The 23,447-nt window shown below is 40.7% G+C and overlaps 1 protein-coding gene across 1 annotated transcript in view; it reads left to right on the forward strand.

Annotated features, from left to right (window-relative positions):
• LOC122542706 (cation channel sperm-associated protein subunit gamma-like) overlaps positions 1–23,447 on the forward strand; it is a 216,295-nt gene that overhangs the window by 25,650 nt on the left and 167,198 nt on the right. The window contains exons 6-8 of the mRNA XM_043680685.1: positions 1,122–1,293; positions 9,090–9,155; positions 20,832–20,882. Of these exons, the coding sequence (XP_043536620.1) occupies positions 1,122–1,293; positions 9,090–9,155; positions 20,832–20,882 (289 nt within the window). The remainder of the gene's footprint in view (positions 1–1,121; positions 1,294–9,089; positions 9,156–20,831; positions 20,883–23,447) is intronic.

The following is a 23,447-nucleotide window of genomic DNA, read 5'->3' on the forward strand; positions in this document are numbered from 1 at the left end:
CTATCGGAAAGATGTTGTGAAACTTGAAAGGGTTCAGAAAAGATTTACAAGGATGTTGCCAGGGTTGGAAGATCTGAGCTACAGAGAGTGGCTGAACAGGCTGGGACTGTTTTCCCTGGAGCGTCGGAGGCTGAGGGGTGACCTTAGAGAGGTTTACAAAATTATGAGGGGCATGGATAGGATAAATAGACAAAGCCTTTTCCCTGGGGTCGGGGAGTCCAAAACTAGAGGGCATAGGTTTAGGGTGAGAGGGGAAAGATATAAAAGAGACCTAAGGGGCAACTTTTTCACGTAGAGGGTGGTACGTATGTGGAATGAGCTGCCAGAGGATGTGGTGGAAGCTGGTACAATTGCAACATTTAAAAGGCATTTGGATGGGTATATGAATAGGAAGGGTTTGGAGGGATATGGGCCGGGTGCTGGCAAGTGGGACTAGATTGGGTTGGGATATCTGTTCGGCATGGATGGGTTGCACCGAAGGGTCTGTTTCCATGCTGTAAACTTCTATGACTCCATGACTGTATAACTCAGATTTTAGACTTTCCAGCTTTGCATAACCAATGCAGATTTCTAACCAAACACTACTGTTGTGGAAGTTTTAAAAAATCAAAAATCTTCCTTTAATTAAACAAATTGCTTGTTTCTGGGAGAAACAATTCATGCATGTAACTTCAGCCAGGTCTCTTTCAGACTGAATTCACAAACTTTTAACTAAATAAAAAGAACAACTTGCTCATCCCATCTCTGCTAAGCTAATGGTTTAATTTTTTTTTTATGCCTGCTGTAAACCCCGTAATATAAACAAACTTCCAGTTGTACTTCAGTAGGAACTTTGCTATCGCCTGCTACTCTGGTGACTCGCTTGCTTACTTATCTTGTCTGCTACTTCTCTGACCACAGGTTGTTTCTCTCTATTAAAAAACTTATCAACAGCAAACATTAGCTTGTTATTACAGGGACAACTTATCAATGTTTCCTTCAGTTCTGTTTTCTCTAATTAATTGCCCTGTGAGTGAATTTTCCAGAGTGATCTGGGGATTTTCAAGAGTGTTCCTCACTCTTATTAGCCATTGCCCCGTATTCAGAGTTGGTTATGATATTTCATATTTGTTCTATTTCAGGTAAGCATTGACAGTTGTTGGATCGGCTCTCTTAGCTGTCCTCAGGGAGTGTACTCTGCAACTGTGTATGATGCCATTGCGACAGAAAGTATGCTGTTCATTCGGCAAAATCAGCTAATGTATTACTTCAAAGGAAATTTTAACTTACTTCGCCATCCAGGTCGGGGATCAGGTACTTCCAGTTCCTATTTAAATTTAAGAACATTTGAGATGGAGGAATTGTTAGGTTAGATTCTATTAGATTCCCTACAGTATGGAAACAGGCACTTCAGCCCAATAAGTCCACACCGACCCTCCATGCTGTCTCAGAACTTCCACAACCCTGACGGAAGGGTGTGTTGGAAATCAAGCCCCAGTGTTCCACAAGTCATCGTAAATGTGTAAATGACCAAGTTAGTCACTAAATAGGTAATTTATCTATGACCACGACCCAAGATCAAAGAAACTCACATTTTGGCACAAATAAACAAGAGAACCAAAGTGTATTTATTATAAACTAATCCATCCTTTAACAAGTTGCAAAAAATAACTTATTGGTTACTGATATTCAAATATAAACTATAAACATTCTTGAAGTCCAAACATGCACACATTCTTTTCTTAATAGGACAGCAAAGGCAGACAGTTTTGCAGAAACATTTTGGGTGAGAAAAAGCCAAAGGTTAGCAAATTCTGTGGATTAAGAATTCAAATCTTCAAGGTCATTTACATAATTGATTTGGATGCGAGCATAAGAGGTATAATTAGTAAGTGTGCAGATGACTCCAAAATTGGAGGTGTAGTGGGCAGTGAAGAAGGTTACCTCAGATTACAACAGGATTTTGATCAGATGGGCCAATGGGATGTGAAGTGGCAAATGGAGTTTAATTCAGATAAATGCGAGGTGCTGCATTTTGGGAAAGCAAATCTTAGCAGGACTTATACACTTAATGGCAAGGTCCTAGATAGTGTTGCTGAACAAAGAGACCTTGGAGTTCAGGTTCATAGCTCCTTGAAAGTGGAGTCACAGGTAGATGGGATAGTGAAGAAGGCGTTTGGTATGCTTTCCTTTTTTGGTCAGCATATTGAGTACAGGAGTTGGGAGGTCATGTTGCGTCTGTTGCGGACATTGGTTGGAATATTGCGTGCAATTCTGGTCTTCCTATTGGAAAGATGTTGTGAAACTTGAAAGGGTTCAGAAAAGATATGCAAGAATGTTGCCAAGGTTGGAGGATTTGAGCTATAGGGAGAGGCTGAACAGGCTGGGGCTGTTTTCCCTGGAGCGTCGGAGGCTGAAGGGTGACCTTATAGAGGTTTAAAAAATTATGAGGGGCATAGATAGGATAAATAGACAAAGACTTTTCCCTGGGGTGGGAGAGTCCAGAACTAGAGGGCATGGGCTTAGGGCGAGAGGGCAAAGATATAAAAGAGATCTAAGGGGCAACTTTTTCACGCAGAGGGTGGTACGGTATGGAATAAGCTGCCAGAGGAAGTGGTGGAGACTGGTACAATTGCAACATTTAAAAGGCATTTGGATGGGTATATGAATAGGAAGGGTTTGGAGGGATATGGGCCGGGTGCTGGCAGGTGGGACTAGATTGGGTTGGGATATCTGTTCGGCATGGATGGGTTGGACTGAAGGGTCTGTTTCCATGCTGTACATCTCTATGACTCTGTGAGTTCAATAAAATGGCTTTCTCATAGTTCATTTGTTTTAGTGATGACACTACGTTGCTGTCAACAACAGTGACTCTCGTTTCAGAAGCTGATCTGTTGCACTTAGGTTTTTGCTTTGATGTTCTTCTTTCTACTGTCTTTTAGTGCTGATTTTCTTCTACTCTGAGCTTGTTATAATAAGTAAGTTCTTTTTTTTCTCCCTTAATGAAACTTGATGTTTTTTTAAATCGTAGTTAATGGTTGAGATTAGGTAAATTAATCATCTTCGTGATTAAAATGGTTACTTACATATTTGTGACGATTTGTGAATAGCAGCACTTGACTTTCTGTGCTCTCTGACATAAAAAAATGGGAAATATGTGCTAGAATGATCTCTAAATAAATAATTCAAATATATCTTGAGTTCTTATCATTCCCTTTTCATACTTCTGGAGGTCTCTTTTTTTAAAAATACAGCTACCCTTACTCTATGATGTGTCCGAGATAAGTTACCCCTGCTTTTGCAAACTGATCCTTGAAATGACTTATCCTGATTGGTAGATTGGTAGATTTGTACATCTGATTTGATTTATTGTAGTCACATGTACTGATTTGCAAGCAGTCCATACAGGTCACAGAGTGCTGAGACAGAGCGAGACATACAAGGTTACAACTGCAGACGAGGTGCGCAAAGCAAGGCCAACATTAGCAAGATTAACATTATTTGAAGTTAGAGAGTCCATTCAGCAGTCTAATAATGGCAGGGAAAAAGCTGTTCTTGAACCTGTTGGTGCTTGTGTTCAAGCTTTTGTATTCATCTGCCTGATATAAGAGGTTGGAAGAGAGCATTACCAGAGTGGGAGAGGTCTTTGATGATGTTGGCAGCCTTTCCATGGCTGTGTAAATGCAGTTCATGGATAGGAGGCTGGCTTTGTGATGGTCTGGGCTTTGCACGCACCTTTCTGTAGGTTTTTATGATCTTGGGCAAAGCAGTTGCAGAACCAGGCCATTATGTACCTGGATATGCACCTGAATCTGTGGTGCATCTGTAAAAGGTGGTGAGGGTCATTATGGATATGCCGAATTTCCTAAGCTGCCTGAGGAAGAAGGAGTGTTGTGCCTTCATGATTGTTACACCTATATGGGAAGTTGAAGACAGATTGTCAGTTACCATCACTTCTAGGAACTTAACACTCTTGACCCTTTCCACCTCAGTTCTGTTGATGTAGATGGGGGCATGTCCTCTTTCTTTCTTTCTTTCTTTCTTCCTTTCTTCTTGAAGTCAATGATCAGTTCTTTTGTCTTGCTGACACTGAGAGAGAGGTTGTTATCATGGCTGCACGACACCAAACACCCTATCTCCTTCCTATATTTTGACTCATCGTTGTTTGATATGCTTCCTACCAGGGTCGTTGAAATCTTGTATAAGGGTTTTAATTCCTGAAAAAGGGTCCAATACCTGCTCTCTTGCTCCTCAGATGCTGCCTGGCCTGCTGTGCTTTTTCCAGCGCCACGCTTTATCGACTAAAAGTGAACACAGTACTACAAGCATGGCCTCACCAATGTCCTGTACAACTGCAACAAACTTCCCAACTTCTATACTCAATGCCCTGACTGATAAAGACCAGTGTGCTAAAAGCCTTCTTCACAGCCCTGTCTAACTGCGACTCTCCAAGGTCCCTCTATTCCACTACACTCCTTAAGGCCCTATCATTCACCATGAAATGCCTACCTTGATTTGACTTTCCAAAAAGCAAGACGTCACACTTATCAATGTTAACCTCCATTTGTCATTTTTCAGACCACTTCCCCGGCTGATCAAGGTCCGGCTACGAGTAGAAATATAAAAATAAACATGAAATTCTAGAAATACATTGTAAGAAAAAGAGTAGCTGGTGTAGGACGTTTGGAGGATGCAGCTAGGAAATTGGTAATGGAGAACAGGGAAATAGATGATAATTTAAACCTACATTTTGTATCTGTCTTCACAATTGGATGACACTATAAACATCCAAAAGATCTATGATAAGCAAGGCAATAATGGGAAGAAAGATCTTATACCAGTCTCTATCGCAAGGGATAACGTATTCAAGAAATTATTGGGACTAAAGGCAGACAGATCACCAAGTCCTGAAGCCCTGCAAGCGAAGGATTTCAGTGGAAAAGATTGCAGAGATGGTGGAGGTATTGGTCAAAATATTCTAAAACTTATTGGAGGTTTCAGCAGATTTAAAAATTGTTGTTGTGTCCCTTATCTCCCTCTTGCCTTACCACTGATCCTGAGTGCCTAAAGCTATGAATATATGTAGCTGTGTGCTGGACTTGGTTTCTCATGGCAGTCATTAGTCTCTTCATACAGACAGCCAGAAACACACATTTTAGAACCACAAGTATTGAGAACAGCTGCATCTGACAAACCTGCCTCCTGCTCCTCTCCATGCATTTCATGAAATCATGAGGGAGCAAACCTGTGGTATCACATCTGTCTGGAGCTGAGTGGGGGGGCTAATCTCTGATAGTCTTCTGAGTGCCAGGGACCTAGAGTGCTTCTTCCTTGACTAGCTGTGAAGATGTGTTTGTGATGTGCTCACCAGCTTGTGCTCAAATGTAATTTGGAAAAATTACCCAACTTATGGAGGATGCACATGAAAGCTGTGTCAGTGCATCATCAGTCAAATCAAAGAGCACTGAAGGAATTGCTAAATTACAGTCAAATCATGGAGAAGCTTAAACTGTGATAATTGTGTAAACTTCAGCTAATCTTGTGTAAGGGATTTAATTGTTGACCATAAGACATAGGCGTGGAAGTAAGGTCATTCGGTCCATCGAGTCCACTCCTCCATTTAGTCATAGCTGGTGGGCATTTCAACTCACTTACCTGCACTCTCCGTGTAGCCCTTAATTCCTTGCAAGATCAAGAATCTATGAACGTCTGCCTTAAAGACATTTAACATCCCAGCCTCCACTGCGCTCCGTGGCAATGAATTCCACAGGCCCCCCACTGTCTAGCTGAAGAAATGTCTCCTCATTTCCGTTCTAATTTTACCCCCTCTAATTCTAAGGCTGTGCCCACGGGTCCTAGTCTCCCCATCTAACGGAAACAGCTTCCCAGCGTCCACCCTTTCTAAGCCATGCATTATCTTGTAAGTTTCTATTAGATCTCCCCTCAACCTTCTAAACTCTAATGAATACAATCTCAGGGTCCTCAGCCAGTCATCACATTAGAGGGATCATCCATGTGAATTTCCGCTGGACACACTCCAGTGCTAGTATATCCTTCCTGAGGTGTGGGGCCCAAAATTGGACACAGTATTCTAAATGGGGCCTAATTAGAGCTTTATAAAGTCTCAGAAGCACATCGTCCTGGGGTTGGAGGGTCCCGAGGTGGAACATGAGGCGTTCTTCTTCCAGGCGTTGGGTGGTAAGGGAGTGGTGATGGAGAAGGCCCAGGATTATATGTCCTTGGCAGAGTGGGAGTTGAGGTGTTCGGCCATGGGGCAGTGGGGTTGGTTGGTGCGGGTGTACCGGAGATGTTCTTTGAAGCATTCTGTGAGTAGGTGTCTTGTCTCCCCAATGTAGAGGAGACTGTATCGAGAGCAACAGATGCAATAAATGATATGTGGAAGTTCAGGTAAAACTCTGATAGATGTGGAAGCCTCCTTTGTGGCCTTGGACGGAGGTGAGGGGAGAGGTGTGATGCAGGTTTCGCAATTCCTGCGGTGGCAGGGGAGGGTAGGTTGGTGGGGGTAAATGACGAGGGAGTTACTGAGGGAATGGTCTTTACGGAAAGCACTTGGGAGTGGGGAGGCAAATAGATCTCTGGTGGTGGGGTCCTTATGTAGATGGTGAAAATGGCGAAGGAAGATGCAATGTATATGGAATTTGGTGGGGTGGAAGGTGAGGACCAGGAGGATTCTGTCCTTGTTGTGGTTGGAGGAGTGGGATTTGAGGGCAGAGGTGCGGGAAGTGGATGAGATGTGCTGGAGGGCATTATCAACTACGTAGGAAGGGAAATTGCAGTCTATAAAGAAGGAAGCTATCTGATGTGTTCTGTGTGGAACTGGTCCTCCTAAGAGCAGATGTGGCAGAGGAATTGGGAATAAGGGATAGCATTTTTACAGGAGGCAGGGTGCGAGAAGGTGTAGTCCAGGTAGCTGTGGGAGTTGGTGGGTTTGTAGAAGATGTCTGTGTTGAGTCAGTCACTGTTGATGGAGATGAGGAGGGAAGTGTCTGAGATGGTCCAGGTAAACTTAAGGTTGGGGTGGAAGTGTCTGAGATGGTCCAGGTGAACTTAAGGTTGGGGTGGAATGTGGTGGTGAAGTTGATGAATTGTTCAATCTCCTCGTGGGAGCACTAAGTGGCGCCAATACAGTCATCAATGTAGTGGAGGAAGAGGTGGAGAATGGTACCGGTGTAACTGCGGAAGAATGTCTGTTCCATGTAACCGACAAAGAGACAGGCATAACTGGGGCCCTCCGCTGCATCTCCTCATAGGAGGATCAGTACTCTTTCTTAACTGTACTCTTCAGTTGTAATACTGCCTTCTTATTTAAACCAGTGGACCAACGAAAAAAATTTGGAAGAAATACCCACCAATCACCTTCCTGTTTTCCAATGACATTACACTTGTTTCTCACAGGTAGAAACAGGTTAAAGAGACTCTGCTATCAGTCTTCTGTGCTGTATCGCCATTGTCCTTCTCACAGTGCTCCTTTCTCCCAGCCTGCTTCACAGTAATCCTATCCAACTGCACATTCCTCCCAATGTTTCACAGACATGCTGACTTACCGCACACTCCTCCCAATCCTGCACACTCCTCCTACTATGCATGTACTTACCCACTGAATCACAGAGATTAAATTTGGTGTTTAAATGTGAAATCATTAACTCCAAAGTTAGTAAATGTCTTCAACCTCATTGCCTTGCATTATTTCCTTTTCTGTTTATTAGACAAGTGGCAACGTGTATTAAGTTCTGTCTGTGTGGAAAGACTGATTCCAGTGTACCTTACTGTGAATAACGAAGAAAAACTGTTTGTAATTGGAGGAGGCAAGCAAAAGGCATTGACCTTCATTGGCACTATTAGAGGTGAATTTGAATTAGATTTTTAAAAAAAAGACTAAATTATTGAAAACAGTTTTATGCATTTAGGGCAATTTGAGAGGTCTTTAGAATTGGCATGTTAAGTCCCTTTTCCATCCCCAATCCTTGGCTTTCTGATCTTTACTAGTGCCTTTTTAGTTTTGAGAGACAAGCCCTTATCCAGCAGTCCTAAGCTGGTTGGCTGTATTGCGGGTTTGACATCTCCTCACCCTCTGCAATGTTTATGAGATCAGACACCTTTTTAAAGAATTGTGGTCATGGCACCCTAGAGCATTTATGAGTTAGTCTGCATGATGGAACCTTTTGAATGGTAAGTTCATGAGATTTCCTCGCTCCCCCTGTGAGCTGCTCTACTCCTTGTCCATGATCCTTCATGGCCTCTGTGCCAAGGTATACCCCCACTCATGTGGCCCATTCTAGTGTATCATACTTCCCATGAACTTGAACCCAGCATAAGATGCAATGAACCCTATAGTCATTGTAAAATGTGTTAAAAGTGCTTCAAAAACAGTCTTTCATTGAAAACTTTTGACTATGTCATTAAAAATCCTTTCTACTGTCAGGCAACAAAAAAATCACTTGTCCAGATCCTTTCAAATCTAAATATCTGAGACAACAGATAATTAAACTTTGCCGTGGAGATATGAAGGCTATGGGGTCATTCTTGGAGGTCATGACATGCAGTGCTTGGTATATATAGTATATGCTGGAATGAGGATAAGTGAGGGGTGACAGCTGGAGAGACTTCCTGACTTTGTTCTAACTGGGACAAAGGCTCAGGTGGACTTGTTTACAGCCCACATGTCAGCTTGCCTAACTATTGCCCGCACACATTCCCCAGCAATGAAGATCCATCCGTATGACCATTTTCTCCAAAGGTGAATAGGTCGAGGGTACCACACCTTGTTGTCCATACATGACGTGCAAGTTATAAATATTATTTATAGTTTCTACGCCTGGTATAAAATCAGTCCTATAGAATCTGGGCAAAGTCTTCCAAAATAAGGAGGTTTTAATCATAGATTGAGGAACAACCAAAAGATTTCATGTGAGCATGAGTTGAATTTATCACAAGAAATGTTAAGGAAAACTGTGATAACTTATCCCTCATATTTTCTTCCTTACTATTTATTTATGGCAGTATATTTAAAAGTTACATATGTCATGACTTCATTAATTTTGTAATTTTGCTTGAAATGTTAATATGTTTTAAAATTTCCTTTTGTATAGATGGAGTTGTGACTTTCGATTCATTGGTGGATTCTCGGGGCAACGTAGTGTGTTTTATACTTCAAAGTACGATCCTGAGAGGAATGAGTTTATAATTGAATACAGAGCTTTATTGTTAAAGGTTCCGTTTTTAATATGTACTTGATTCTATTACGTCTTGGACTTAATTTTCCAGAAGGCTGCATCAACCATGGAGAGGTCTTTACTGTTCTGATCTGCACAACCAATCCTCATAGTCCCATGAAACCCTGACATTAGACATTATTAGGTATAGAAAACCCTAAATGCCAGCGTACTCATTGCTTCCCTGTACTAACACCTAACAGAAAGTTTGAATTTCATCCTTTTTGTACATTAAATCATTTTTAATCCAGAAATCCAAAAATTTTTTTTAGGAATACAAATTGGTCCTGAAATTTCCAGAGCTGAAAAATGTGTTGCTGGAAAAGCACAGCAGGTCCGGCAGCATCCAAGGAGCAAGAGAATCGACGTTTCGGGCATAAGCCCTTCTTCAGCGCTTATGCCCGAAATGTCGATTCTCCTGCTCCTTGGATGCTGCCTGACCTGCTGCGCTTTTCCAGCAACACATTTTTCAGCTCTGATCTCCAGCATCTGCAGTCCTCACTTTCTCCTGAAATTTCCAGGCCAATAAAAGCTCCCTGTGATCTCTTATGTACATTAAATGCCTTCTCTGTAAATATTTAAACTTGATCAGTGTCTTAAACAGAGACCTTGTGTTATGACATTATTTTTGTAGCTTATCAACTGATAAATTATGGGTGATTAAATTAAATGGGGGATTAGATTAAGCTGTGCAGTACACTTTTATCAATCAGGTTTTGGATGTATTTATACACTTATGAAAGTGAGTGTGCTGAACATTAGCTTCTTGCATGTTGATAATTGTGCAATGTTTATTCAGTGCCAGTGCAACATGCTACTCTTCAGTGGATTCCTGTATTAGCCTCATTAAATTGAACCCAATGTTAAATGAAGAAACTTCTACCAGTACTATTAAAGAGATAATGATTTATTTATAGGCTAGTTGCTGGATTATTTCTTTTGACTGCTGTTGAAATTATATTCATTTAAGATCTTTTCAATACTTGTGTAAAGTTTGAATATTCTGTATGGTCTGTATATGGCAAGTATTCTGCTTTGTGTTAAGGTATTTTTTTGTTCATCTAAATTATAAGATTGAACCCAAACAAGTTGCCTCCAGCCATGGGTGACCTGATAGATTTGAGCATGAATGGGGGAATGAAGAAGGTATACAGAATAGAAGAGGCAGTGGCGGGAGAGGATCTTCAGCAGAAGCCATCTCTGCAAAACCTTTTCAGGGAGCTATTTTCTTACCTCAACTTGTAACCAAATAATAAGATCCTAACATGATGGCGGCAGCGAAGTAGGCAGTGGTAGGCTTCCATGTTGTTGCTGTTTTTTCTTTTCTCTTTTCCCTTTTTTTGGTGGAAGGCAGCTTCGCATGGGTCTGGTGCATGGCGGCTAGTGAGTCTGCAGTGGGACTCTGACAACTGACAGTAGGCAGCTGGTAAGCCTGGAGCAGGACTCTGGTATTAGCATCAACGAGTTAGCTGGTGGAGGGGGTGAGCTCGTGGACCTGGTATTAGCTGCACTTCAAAGAGGGCTATGTAGGCAAGGTGGAGGACAGATGTTTTGAGAGGCTGCTGTGGCAGTAATTATGGTTTTTTGTGGTAATTATGGCTGCATCCAGGGGGGGGGCTTCTGCGGAGTCTTGTCCCGTTGGATTCCAGTAGTCTGGCATGGATGGCCTACTTCAGTGGTAGCTTCTGACCTGATATTCTAGCATCCTGGCATGGTGGTCTTGCAGCAGTACTGATTTTTCATGAACCCAGGAGCCATGAATTGAACCAAGATGATTTTTGTGTTAATTTTTAAAAATGAAAGATTTTCTTATCTATGCCTTCTGTTATCAACATAGGTGCCAAGTTATAGCAACTTAAACTTGAGCTTCATTTCATTTATTCTTGTTAAAGGTAAAAAGAGGGGAGTGTATATAAGATTTTGCACACACCATAGAGTTTGGGATGCTATTAACTACACAGACATTGCTTTGCCTGCACCTTATGTGAACTCATCTATTTTCTAGAAGTAAAATTGCTTCCAGTCTCTTAATGTGCAGCTAGTGTGCAACTCGTCAACGCATTATGCAGGTTGTTTTGATCTCATTATGAGAATACTGGACAAGCTGGATTTCTGTTGTAGAAACATATAATATAGGGACACTGTTCAGTATAATCTTGGCTGATCATTCAACACAGTACCCTGTTCCTGCTTTTACCCTGTACACTTTGCTCCCTTTAGCCTTAAAAACTAGATCCAATCTTCAAAAACATTCAATGTTTTGGCCTCAATCACTTCTTATGGTAGAGACCTTTAAAGGCTCACCAATGTCTGGTTCCTAAATGGCCTACCCCAATCCTTAGACTGTGACACCCGATTCTGGATAAATGCTAGGCCAGCATTTGTTGCTTATTCCTAATTGCCCAGAGGGCAGTTAATAGTCAAGGACATTGCTGTGGACTTGGGTCACATGTAGCCAGGCCAGGTAAGGATGGCAGTTTCCTTTCCTTCCCCAAGGGACATTTATGGTCATCATTTGATTCTTTTTTTTATTGAATTCAAATTCCACAAGCTGTGGTGGGGTTCAAATGTGGGTCCTTGGAACATTATCTGGTCTCTAGATTACCACTAGGCTATTACCTCCCCCATTATCCTGTCAGAACTTTATTGATTTCTCAGTAATCATTGTTGATTGTTATAAAAGTTTCTCCTCACAGGGTCATACAGCATGGAAACAGACCTTCAGGTCCAACCAGTCCATTGCGAACACAATCCCAAACTAAATCAATCCCACCTGCTTGCTTCTGGCCCATATCCCTCCGCAGCTTTCCCATTCAAGTATTTATCCAAATGTATTTTAAAAATTATAAGTATACCCATATCGAAGGAGGAAGTAAGGACTGCAGGTGCTGGAGATCAGAATCGAGAGTGTGGTGCTAGAAAAGCACAGCAAGTCAGGCAGCATCCGAGGAGCAGGAGAATCAACATTTTGGGCATAAGCTCTTCATCAGGAACACTTCCTCAGGAAATTCTTTCCACGTATGAACCACCCTCTGTTTAAAAAAACTGCCCCATTCCTTTTAAAGCTCTCCCCATTACCTTAAAAATGTGTACCCTGGTCTTGAAATTCCTTGTCCTAAATGGTTTACCCCATGTCCTTGCCCTGTGATCCCCCATTGGGAACATCCTTCCTGAGTTTACCCTGTCTAGTCTTGTTAGAATTTTACAGGCTGTATGAAATGCCCCCTCATTCTTCTAAACACTAATGAATATAGTCCTAACTGATCCAGCCTGTCTTCATAATGTGAATCCTACCATCCCAGGAATCAGTCTGGCAAACCTTCACTGCACTTTGCCCATAACCAGAATATCCTTCCTCAGATGATCTGGCTTGGTGAACTGTAATCTTTTAAAGAGCAGAATGGATGGAAGAACCAAAGGTTAGATAATAAAATATTCTGGGGTTCAATTGAAACAACAAAAATGATGATTATGTGAACTTGAACATTACAACATACGCAATAATGACAATGCTGAAACTTGTAAGATAATGATTCACTCTGTGGACAACTTAGACTCAGATGGATGTGAAGTAGATATGAGTAAACAGACAAGCTGTGGGTGAACACTCTGCAGACTGTGTTTTAAATGGCCAGTGCAATCAAGACACAAACCATCTAGATGTGAATTACACTGTGGGTCAGTTAGTTCAATTAAACCTCAATCTCCTTTGCAAGGGATTCCAGTTTTTAAATTTTAATGATCTAGCCTTGAAATTCGCTCAATGCCTTTCTGACTTCGACTACCTCAATGATCGCTGATAGCCAAATTCAATCTCTTCTCTCTTGATTGAGGTCTTCTGAGACAGCTGTCAATAATTAATTACCAGAATGATTCCAACTTTTATTAAACAGTCAGAACTTTAGTTAGGCCACACTTGGAATATTGCATACAGTTCTGGTCACCACTCTACCAGAGGATATGGATGCTTTGGAGAAGGTACAGCCAAGATTTACCAGGATGTTGCTTGGAGTGGGGATTTTAGCTATGAAGAAAGGTTGGCTGGACTGGACTTGTTTTCACTGAAACACAGGAGATTGAGGGGTGACCGAATAGAAGTTTATAAGGTTGTGAATAGGATGGATAGAGTAGAAAGTATGAGGCTTTTTTCCAGGGTGGCGGGGTCAATTACGAGGGCACACAGGTTCAAGGTGCGGGTGGGGGGAAGATTTAAAAGAGATGTGTGAGGCAAGTTTTCCACAAAAAAGTGGTGGTAAATGCCTAGAATGTGTTGCCCAAGGAGATAGTGGAAGCAGACACAATAGTAGCATTCAGGAAATACCTGGACAAATACGTGAATAGGAGGGGAATACAGGGATACAAATCCTGTAAGTGAAGACAGTTTTAGTATGGAAGGGCACAATGTAGAGGTGTAGGCTTGGAGGGCCAAAGGGACTGTTCCTGTGCTGTATTGTTCTAGCTGGCTTGACCGAGCTACAGCCAAGTTCCTCGAAACTCCATTTTTCTCAACTGCATCAAGCAAGTATAACTAATGGACCTCACTCACTGTAGTCTCAGCTGCATTGAATTTTCATTTGTTCCCAGGGCTGCTCCTGAGACCTAACTATCTGAAGTCTATGAACTGTAGTACTTGTGCCAGATGGACTCCTTTACCTTCTGTACTCCCAGTTGCATACTGCAACCAACTCTTTTTTTTTTGCCCCCCAGCTCCAAACTGCAGTTAACCTTTCCCACCAAGCACAGACCCAAATCAAAGAATCTTCTTACACCTATCTCCGTGACAACATATCCTGCTTTGAGCTATCCTTAACCTGACTTTAGGTTAAGTATCCTAATTTACAATTTCTTCTTTGATCTGTTGAAGTAAATCAGTTTTACAGTCTTTTAGAGTCCACTGAATGCTTTACAGTAATTTAGCATTAACTCCCAAAACAAACTATTTTTCTGAACTGTCATTGTCACAAGCAGTGTAGGTACAAAGTATCCAGTTCAGTAAGCTCAATTGCTGTTTCTACTTTGGTCCTACTTTGTGGCTGTTAACTTTTTAAACCATTATGACCCCAATCTTTTAAGTGTATTAAACTTCAATTACATTAATTCTAATTTTCCACAGTGAAACTTTAAAAAAGACAGGAAATATATATTATTTTGAACACATGAATTCAATAAGGGGAATACATGCAGCAGGCCTACAAAGAAAGCTATGATCCCACAAGATACATTTGAGCATATAAGCAATATTCTTAATCAAAGCTTCTGCTCCCTGGACAGCTCCTAACTATTACAAGTAGGAGCTGTAATAGTTAATTGTGGATGTCAAGATTTGTAATAATATATTCAATCTGGACATTATGACAGAACAGGAAGTGGAAGAATATTTTAAAAATGAACATGCAATGCAAGTAATGCATCATATTGGAATGGAAATCGCACCATTGTTTGTCAAACAGATTATTATAGTTGAGTTCAAAAGAACATGTATAGAATTGGCTAGCATTTCCATAATTTGAAAGGATGGCCCCTAAGCTCTGATAAAGGCCTTATCCGAATATGATATTGGATTTCTCCAAACTCCTCGACATTAACAGCAGACTTTTTGAGAGGCTTCCTAATTCAACAAGTATTGAGTTGTATATACCCAACAGTGGATCGTGTTTCATGAAACAGGTATTGAAGCTGTTAATGTGTGTCTCCATTTTAAAGGTCCTTTAAGTCTCCTCCTTCCACTGTCCTGGTATGACTGCTGTTTAACATTTGTTAAAACGCTCCTATTGGTCCTACCACATCCCTATTCTGCTTGCCATCTTCAATTAGATAACAATTGCTGAGGAAGTTTTTGTAACTTTGTAGTAAACCATCTCAGTTGACATACCATTAACCAGAGTCATTAAGACCTGAAAATGGTCCCAACACCCAAAAATGTTCTCAGTGCAGCAAATTCTAACCAACATTTCCAATCACCCTCTGTTGTGTTCTGAGGAAGGATTATTTATCTACCAGCTTGTCATGCTGCTTCCTATGTAAATATGGATGTGGGTTATTCCCATTGTGAGATTAAATGGCCATTTTTGTTGGTCGGCCAGTTTAGCCCTCTGTACATATGACTACCACTTTCAGCACCTTCAACTAAAAATTGTGTAGGAACACCATCACCTGCTTGTTCCCTTCAAATGGCATACCATCTTCATATTGACATGTCTACCAGTCTCTGGGTCATGATCCTGATTTTCCATTATTTCTTAGATGGAATCAATAGTATGATTGTATTATGATTTCAGCAGTTCACAAATAGTCCCACCAACACTATTTTCAGGGAGAAAAAAGAAAAGGCAATAAATACAGCATTGCTAGTGTTTCCCACATTCACAGGAACAAAGAATAAACTCTGCTGCCATTCACCTCTGGCAACAGTGAAGCAAAGAAAGAAGCTGTTTGGTTCTGTAGTTTGAGATCCTGCTAGAAAATTTAACAGAGGTATCCATTCGTGTGGGAAAAGTTCCTGCAAAACTGCTGATTCTTGAAGCAGTATAAAACCATTGAAAAGTTGCAGCACACGAAAAGGCCACACTCAGCTCATTACATCTACATTACTGAATAAGCCAGCCACGCACTCTAATCTGACTTTCTAGCACCTGATTCATAGCCTTGCAAGTTACAGCACTTCAGATGCAGATCCAGTAGTGATTTGAACGATTCCGCTCAGTGATCAAACTGAGCAGCAAATTCCAGACAACCTCAACCCTCTGGATCTTCCTTGTGTCTGTCTGATACTTCCATTAATCATCTTGAACCTATGGCCTTTGGTAAGTGACCTCATCATTCAGGGGAAATGTCTTCCTGTTCACTTTATCCAAGCCTCTCATTATTTTGTACACACCAATTAAGTCAAACCTCAGCCTCCTCTGTTCTAAGGAAAACAACCTTAGTTTATCCAATCTATATCGAAGTTAAAGTCACCCATGATTAAAATATTCCATTTGTTACATGATTTATTCTCTGATCTACCATGTAACTTCTGTTATGGGGCCTAAAGACCACTTCTATGAATGTCTTCTTCCTCTTTTTATTTCTTGCCTCGATCCACATTGATTCTACATTTTCCAGTCCAAGATAATTTCTTGCTATTGTACTTATTGAATACCAATAATACAATTCTACCACCCTTTCCTTGTTGTCTGTCCTTTTGAAAAGTCACACCCTCCTAAACATTTAAGTTTCCAGCTTTGATCTTGTTGTAACCATACCTTTATAACGACCATAAGATCATTCTCATTGGTGTGCATTTTTGCTATAAATTCATTTATTTTGTTCTGAATACTACGAGCATTCAAATAAAGAGCCATTAATCTCACCTTTTTACTACTTTTTCCCTCTTTGAACCTATTTGCTGCAGGTTTTCTATTTTTGTACACTCTGTCCCTTCCTGTCCACTCTGGATATTGTCATCCAAATACCTCTCCTGTAATGCTACCATATCTGCTTACTTTATAAGCTTACATTTCCCTTCTCCCAAACCCTTTCCCCACTGCTTAAAGTTTATAGTCCTCGTTATACAATTTGCAAGGACGTTGACCTCTGCACATTTCATCTGAAGCCCATCTCAACAGTTACACTTCCTTCTACCCAGTACTGGTGACAGTGTCCCATGAACTGAAATCCATTCTACTCACACTAATCTTTGTGCCACATTTTAACTCCTTGACTTGACTTACCCAATGTCAATTTGTCCATGGCTCAGTCTTAATCCAGAATTGTTATCTTGGAGGTTCTTTTTTTTAACATTTTGCTCCTAACTGTTTTAATTATGTAATACAACCTCCTTTCTTATCCAGCCAAGGTTGTTGATACCAACATACGTGACAACTATTGGATATCACCCCTCTATCGCCAAGTTTTTCTCTGGCCCCAAGGTGATGTCCTTAAACCTGGCACTGGGCAATTATCAGAATTTTTAGAATTCCTGCTTATCCCCGTAATGATGCTGTCTCTATCACTACCATATTCCAGCTTGCTCCTCACATTTGAATGGCTCTTTATGCCAAGGTGCTATCGTCTGTTTGCTTATAATCCCTGCAGCCCCCACTCTTGTCAGCACAACTTCCAAGAATCTTGTAATTGTTGGACAATTGCAGGGGCTGAGGCTCCTCAAGAGTGATCTCTCTGGGTCGTCATACAACCCTCACTTGTAGTTACACTGTCTTGTTCCTGATCAAAGACCAAGTTTGAATGACCTAGTCTGAGGAGCATGACTGACCTCTGGAGCCTAGTGTCCAGGTAACTTTCCCCTTCCCTGATGTGGTGCAATGTCTGCAACTTAAGTTCCAGCTCCTGAACTTAGGTCCGATGTTCCTCCAGCTTCCAAACGCTTGCTTCAGATGTGTTTGCTCTAGATCACATTGCCGTGCAGCAGTTTCCACATGTTGCAGCTGCAATCTATCAGATGTCCTGCCATCATCAGTTCTTTGATTTAGTTTGTAAGTTAATTACTTGAGATTCCCTGCTCTTTACACTCTAATGATATTTATTTTTTATAAACCAAAGCAATAGGAAATCACTAGTATCAATCTAATACTTAAGCAGTTATTTTTAAGAAAGAAGTGAAGAAAACTTCAGGGAAACCTGAACACAAATTGAAGACATTGATTTTACTTTAAAGACTAGATGTATTCATCACTTGACCCGGAAACTAGGACTGCTAGATTTTACCTGGGCATGGGTGACCAGGTTGCCTGATGCCTCCCCCACCACGGATTTAACTCCAGGGTGGTCAGTTAAATAATTGGCATGTTTCCGTGGCATTCAATTTTACATTCCCTTTTGTCTGTCAACCTGTTCTTAAATGTTTGGGGTGGGGGTTGCATTTCTGGACATTATGGCATCTGAGCTGCCTTACTCAATTTATGCATGAAACATGCTGAAGTTAATTATAATTTTTTTTCAGGAGATTGTCTTGTTCTCTGGGCTGCCTTGGATAGATTCCTAAATGCGACTCTTCTTCTTGTAGAAGGCATATTAACTGATTATGAAGCTACAGAATACTATCTGGTGTATTATTACTTCGGTGCGTGCATTATTCTAAAGAATTTTAACTACTGATAATATGAAAATATGATTCATTGTTTGTCTGAGCTGAACTACCCAAACTCTGGTTCTTATTTATGACTAAAGCAAAATATTGAAATACGCACAACCTGAAATAAAAAATAATAATTTGTCAGTAGGTCTTCCAGCCCCTGAGAGAAAACAGAATCAGTGGTCTAAATTTTTTCAGTGGCAGGTGGGTGGTGGTTCTGAGATTCCTGCATCATTTCTCTTTTTAGCACTTTTCATCAGCGTGGAGTAAGGCTACAGGCAGTGAGCATTGCAGCAATCTTGCCCTTTCTGCCTCTGTTGCGGAGAATGGCTTGTTTAGCTGTCATCCTCCTGTCATTTTAGTGGAATTAGGACTCTTTGGTAAGTAGATATAATTTGCAAACTCTCAGAGGAATCATGAACTACAAAGGAACCCTACTGCCATGTGATGAACCAGACCAGAAGTTATTCTGATAGTCTTTTATTGACAGGTTTTGGAATTTAAAAAAAAGTCTTTTGAGTTTCAGTAATGCTGTAAGTTAGATTTGTTTTCGCTGCAGGACCTCTTGTGAAGTAGTCTGAAATGATTTAAGTGCCAGAGTCCTTTCTAAATTAATGAAAGTTCAACAGTTATTTAAAGAAAAAAACTACTGGGCTTCTTTTGATTGACAATGTACCTGTTGCAGTTTTTAAAAAAACATGAACTATTTTTGCAATCTGAGTTTGTTCCACTGAAATGTGTGTCTTACTGAATGTATAGCTGAATTCCAAATAGTTTAGAGCTTCTTATTGCAGTAGAACGGCTATAAAGACATTTTAATGGATAGTTTAAAAATAATATTAATGGATTTGCTGTCTTTTTATAGTTAACAAATTAGATTTTGTTTTTGTTTTTTGTTCTTACAACAGATTGAAGACTGGGAAAGTGTAATTCTTTTCGAACAGATATTTTTGAAGCAGTGCGTTTTCAGTGTGGTATTTTTGAATGAGATTAGATTATTGGAAGTTTATTTGTTTTTTACATTCATCGCTAAGCACTGGCCACTGGTTTGAGTGGTTATGAAGGATGCATGGAGAACATCGGAGCAGACATGGAGTTATAGAGGTGCATATTGAGGAGAATGGTGGGGGTTTTGGGCATACAAGGGAACATGGATGGAGAATAGTGGATATGGTGGAATTTGGTTCTCACATGGAGTCAGGGGACATGGGGACAAGACAGATATGAGGCAGAATGAGGGTATAAGGAAGTGTGAAAGGGGAATAGAGTTGTGATAGAGTTTGAATGGAGCGTGGTCTAAGGAGACATGGGGGGGCATGAGGGATATGAAGGAGCATGGAGGATGATTTTATATGTGAGCGAAGTACAAACAGCAGTTTTCAATAACTCAGAAAATGGTATTTCATCTTGCAATTTTAAAAATGCACTATTCACTGTAAACTGCAACAAATTGGAAATTGCAACCATCATTCAAAAGTGTCAAACTTCTTTTGGTATTTATGCTTCCAAACACCTTTGTAAATACATTTTGGTTCTCAATGCATCAAGTATTCTGTGATGTTATGTATACCGTGAAATGTTGAGTCAACTTATAGCTTAAGATACAAATAAGTATTCCATCCCATTTTCAATGCAATGTAATTATTTTGGTGTATCACATTGAGGTTATAGTTAATTAGAATGACACTATTATTTTTTCATGTTGAACAACAGTTTAAGGAAGTAAAGAGCTAAACAAAGTTCGAAATACATGTTGTATGTAAGATGTAATATTAACCAATCAAAGTGGAGCAGGAATTCCACCACAGACTGATCTGCCTGAGCCATAAAGGATAACTGGGCATCAGATGATGAAAAGGCAATGGAAGTTCCTGTTTGCAATTGTCCTTCACATGTCTCTTAGTTATTTTATCATAAAAAGAATTGGTGCACAGATACTTAAAACCCTGGGCTTCACCCCCTCTAACCCTGCATTCTGAAACCTGTAGTAGTAATTGCTTGAATGGGTTACTGTCAGGAATAGTATGAGTAATACCTCCAACTATGATAATGTAAGAAATTACATGGGAGGAAGAGACCCAGAAAGAGAAGTGGCATGGCTTTAAAAGAATTAGGCTTCTGTAAAGCTGTATATAGTGCCTTAATATGTATTTGGTTATTGTTAAACTTATTAAAGATTTGGTAATCTTACCAAGTTAAGCCAACCAAATGTACAAATGTTAAAAAAAACTTTACTTAATAGTCACCAATTCATCTGCAGTTTTTCTCTGTGCACCTCCACGTAAACTGTGCCCTGTATATGTTTAGGTTTTTTTGCATAAGCCTCTCTATATATCTACCTGCGTTACCTTTCTATCTTATCCATTGTTAAAGATCTCCCATAACCCATGACCCATGTTCAATTATCCCACAATGTCTTTTCTCAAATGACCTAAAACCTACATATAGCCTTAACCCTCCACCAGATTAGTGTTAAATGTTGTTTCAAGATATACAGTTGCTGTATTTTGGCAAATAATTCTTCTTGATGTTTTTATATGTTCCAGAAACTACAAGCTTCAGACTTCATTATAAGCTTCCTATAAATATTCCCAAAGGTAAGAATCAATAGAGTACTTCTCTGTGTATTTACTTAGGTACATACTTGTGGCTTCCCGTAATACACAGAGATTTTCTTCATTTAGAGGAATTTAAAATAAAACTGTTACCTGTGTAACTTTGTCAATGAAATTCGCTGGAAAATCTATTAACAAATGTGACCCCCGAATTTAAATGTAATGCGATAGTTCTTTCCGATTTCATCACTACCATTTCAGACAGGATTTGATTGCATTGATGCATATTTTACAAATCAGTTGCTGCTGAGTTAAAACAAAACGCTATTTTGTTTTAAGCTCTTCGAGAAAATGTTTCGCTCTACCTAACCAGTAGTTTGAGGGAAGGGAGTTTTGACGATATCTTCACTTATAACAGAGATTTCAACTAACTTCTAATGCCTTGTTCAGGTACAAACAAAATGCTGAGTTCTTGTAAGCTGTGCTCATCCATGCTGACCAGACATTCCAATCTGACCTAGACCTAATTGCCAACATTTAGCCCATATCCATCTAAACCCTTCCTATTCATACATCCATCCAGGAGTCTTTTGAATGTTGCAGTTGTACCAGTCGCCACCAGCTTGTTCTAGACTGTACATGTACAGCCCCGTGCTTGAAAAAGTGGTGCCTGTGGTCCGTTTTGAATCTTCTCCCCTCTCACCTTAAACTTATGCCCTCTCATTTTGCACTCCTCCACCCTCAGGGCTGTACACCATATCCACGCCCCTCATGATTTTCCAAACCTCCATAAGGTCACCCCCTTAGTCTCCGACACTCCAGGGAAAAGAGCACAGTGCTTCAGTGGTTAGTACTGCTGCCTCACAACACCACGGACCCAGGTTCAATTCCAACCTCGGGTGACAGTCCGTGTGGAGTTTGCGCATTATCCCCATGTCTGCGTGGGTTTCCTTCAGGTGCTCTGGTTTCTTCCCACAGTCCAAAGTAAATTGTCCTTAGTGTTCAGAGATGTGTAGGTTAGGTCGATTAGTCACAGGAAATGCAGGGTTACGGGGATAGAGTAGTGGGGTGAGTCTGGGGTGGCATGCTCTTCGGAGAGTCTGTTTGGATTTGTTGGGCCAAGTGGCCTGTGCCTACATTGTAGGGATTCTGAGAGTTCTGTTCAGCCTCTCCCAATAACTCAAATCTCCAGTCCCAGCAATATCCTTGTTGATCTTTTCTGCATCCTCTCAAGTTTAACAACATCACTCCTATAAAATCCGAATTGTACGCAGTATTCTAATAGTGGCCTCACTAATGTCATAAACAGCAGTAGCATGACATCCCAACTCTTATACTCAATGCACTGAATAATGAAGGTAAGCGTGCCAAACATTATCATAATCACCCTGTCTACCTGTGACTCCACCTTAAAGGAATTATGCACCTGCACCCATAGGTCTCTATGTTTGATAACATTCCCCAGGGCTCTACCATTAACTGTACATGTCCTGTCCTGGTTTGCCTTATCAAAATGCAACATCTCACATTTATCTAAATTAAACTCCACCTCAAACTCCTCAGCCCATTGGCCCATGTAATCAAGGCCCTGTTGTGCTCTGAGGTAATCTTCTTCACTGTGCACTATACCATCTGTTTTGGTGTCATCTGCAAACTTGCTCACCATATCTTCTATATTCACATCCAAATCATTTATATAAATAACAAAAAGCAATGGACCCAGCACTGATCCTTGTGGCACACTGCTGGTCACAGGCCTCCAGTCCAAATAGCAACACTCTATCATATCCCTTTGGCTCCTGTCTTTAAGCCAATTTTGTATCCGATTGGCTAGCTCCCCTAGATCCCATGTGATTGAACCCTACTAACCAGTCTACCATGCTGGTACCTTGTTGAATGCTTTGCTGAAGTACATATAGACAATATCTCTCCACCTTCATCAATCTTCTTTGTCATCTCTTCAAAATCAAGTTACTGAAGCATGACTTCCCACACGCAAAGCCATGCTGACTATCCCTAATTAGTCCTTGCCTTTCCAATGCATGAAAATCTTGTCCCTCAGAATTTCCTCCAACAACTCACCTATTATTGATATAATGCTCAGCAGTCTATAGTTCCCTGGCTTTTCCTTACAGCCATTCTTAAATAATGGCACCACAATAGCCAACCTCAAATCATAGAGTCACAGAGTCATAGAGATGTACAGCATGGAAACAGACCCTTCAGTCCAACCCATCCATGCCGACCAGATATCCCAACCCATTCTAGTCCAACCTGCCAGCACCCGGCCCATATCCCTCCAAACCCTTCCTATTCATATACCCATCTAAATGCCTCTTAAATGTTGCAATTGTACCAGTTTTCACCACATCCTCTGGCTGCTCATTCCATACACGTACCACCCTCTGTGTGAAACAGTTGCCCTTTAGGTCTCTTTTATATCTTTCCCCTCTCACCCTAAACCTATGCCCTCTAGTTCTGAACTTTGTCTATTTATCCTATCTATGCCCCTCATAATTTTGTTAACCTCTATAAGGTCACCCCTCAGCCTCCGACACTCCAGGGAAAATAGCTCCAGTCTGTTCAGCCTCTCCCTGTAGCTCAGAT

The sequence above is a fragment of the Chiloscyllium plagiosum genome, chromosome 41 (genome assembly GCF_004010195.1).
Source record: "Chiloscyllium plagiosum isolate BGI_BamShark_2017 chromosome 41, ASM401019v2, whole genome shotgun sequence".
Lineage (NCBI taxonomy): Eukaryota > Metazoa > Chordata > Chondrichthyes > Orectolobiformes > Hemiscylliidae > Chiloscyllium > Chiloscyllium plagiosum.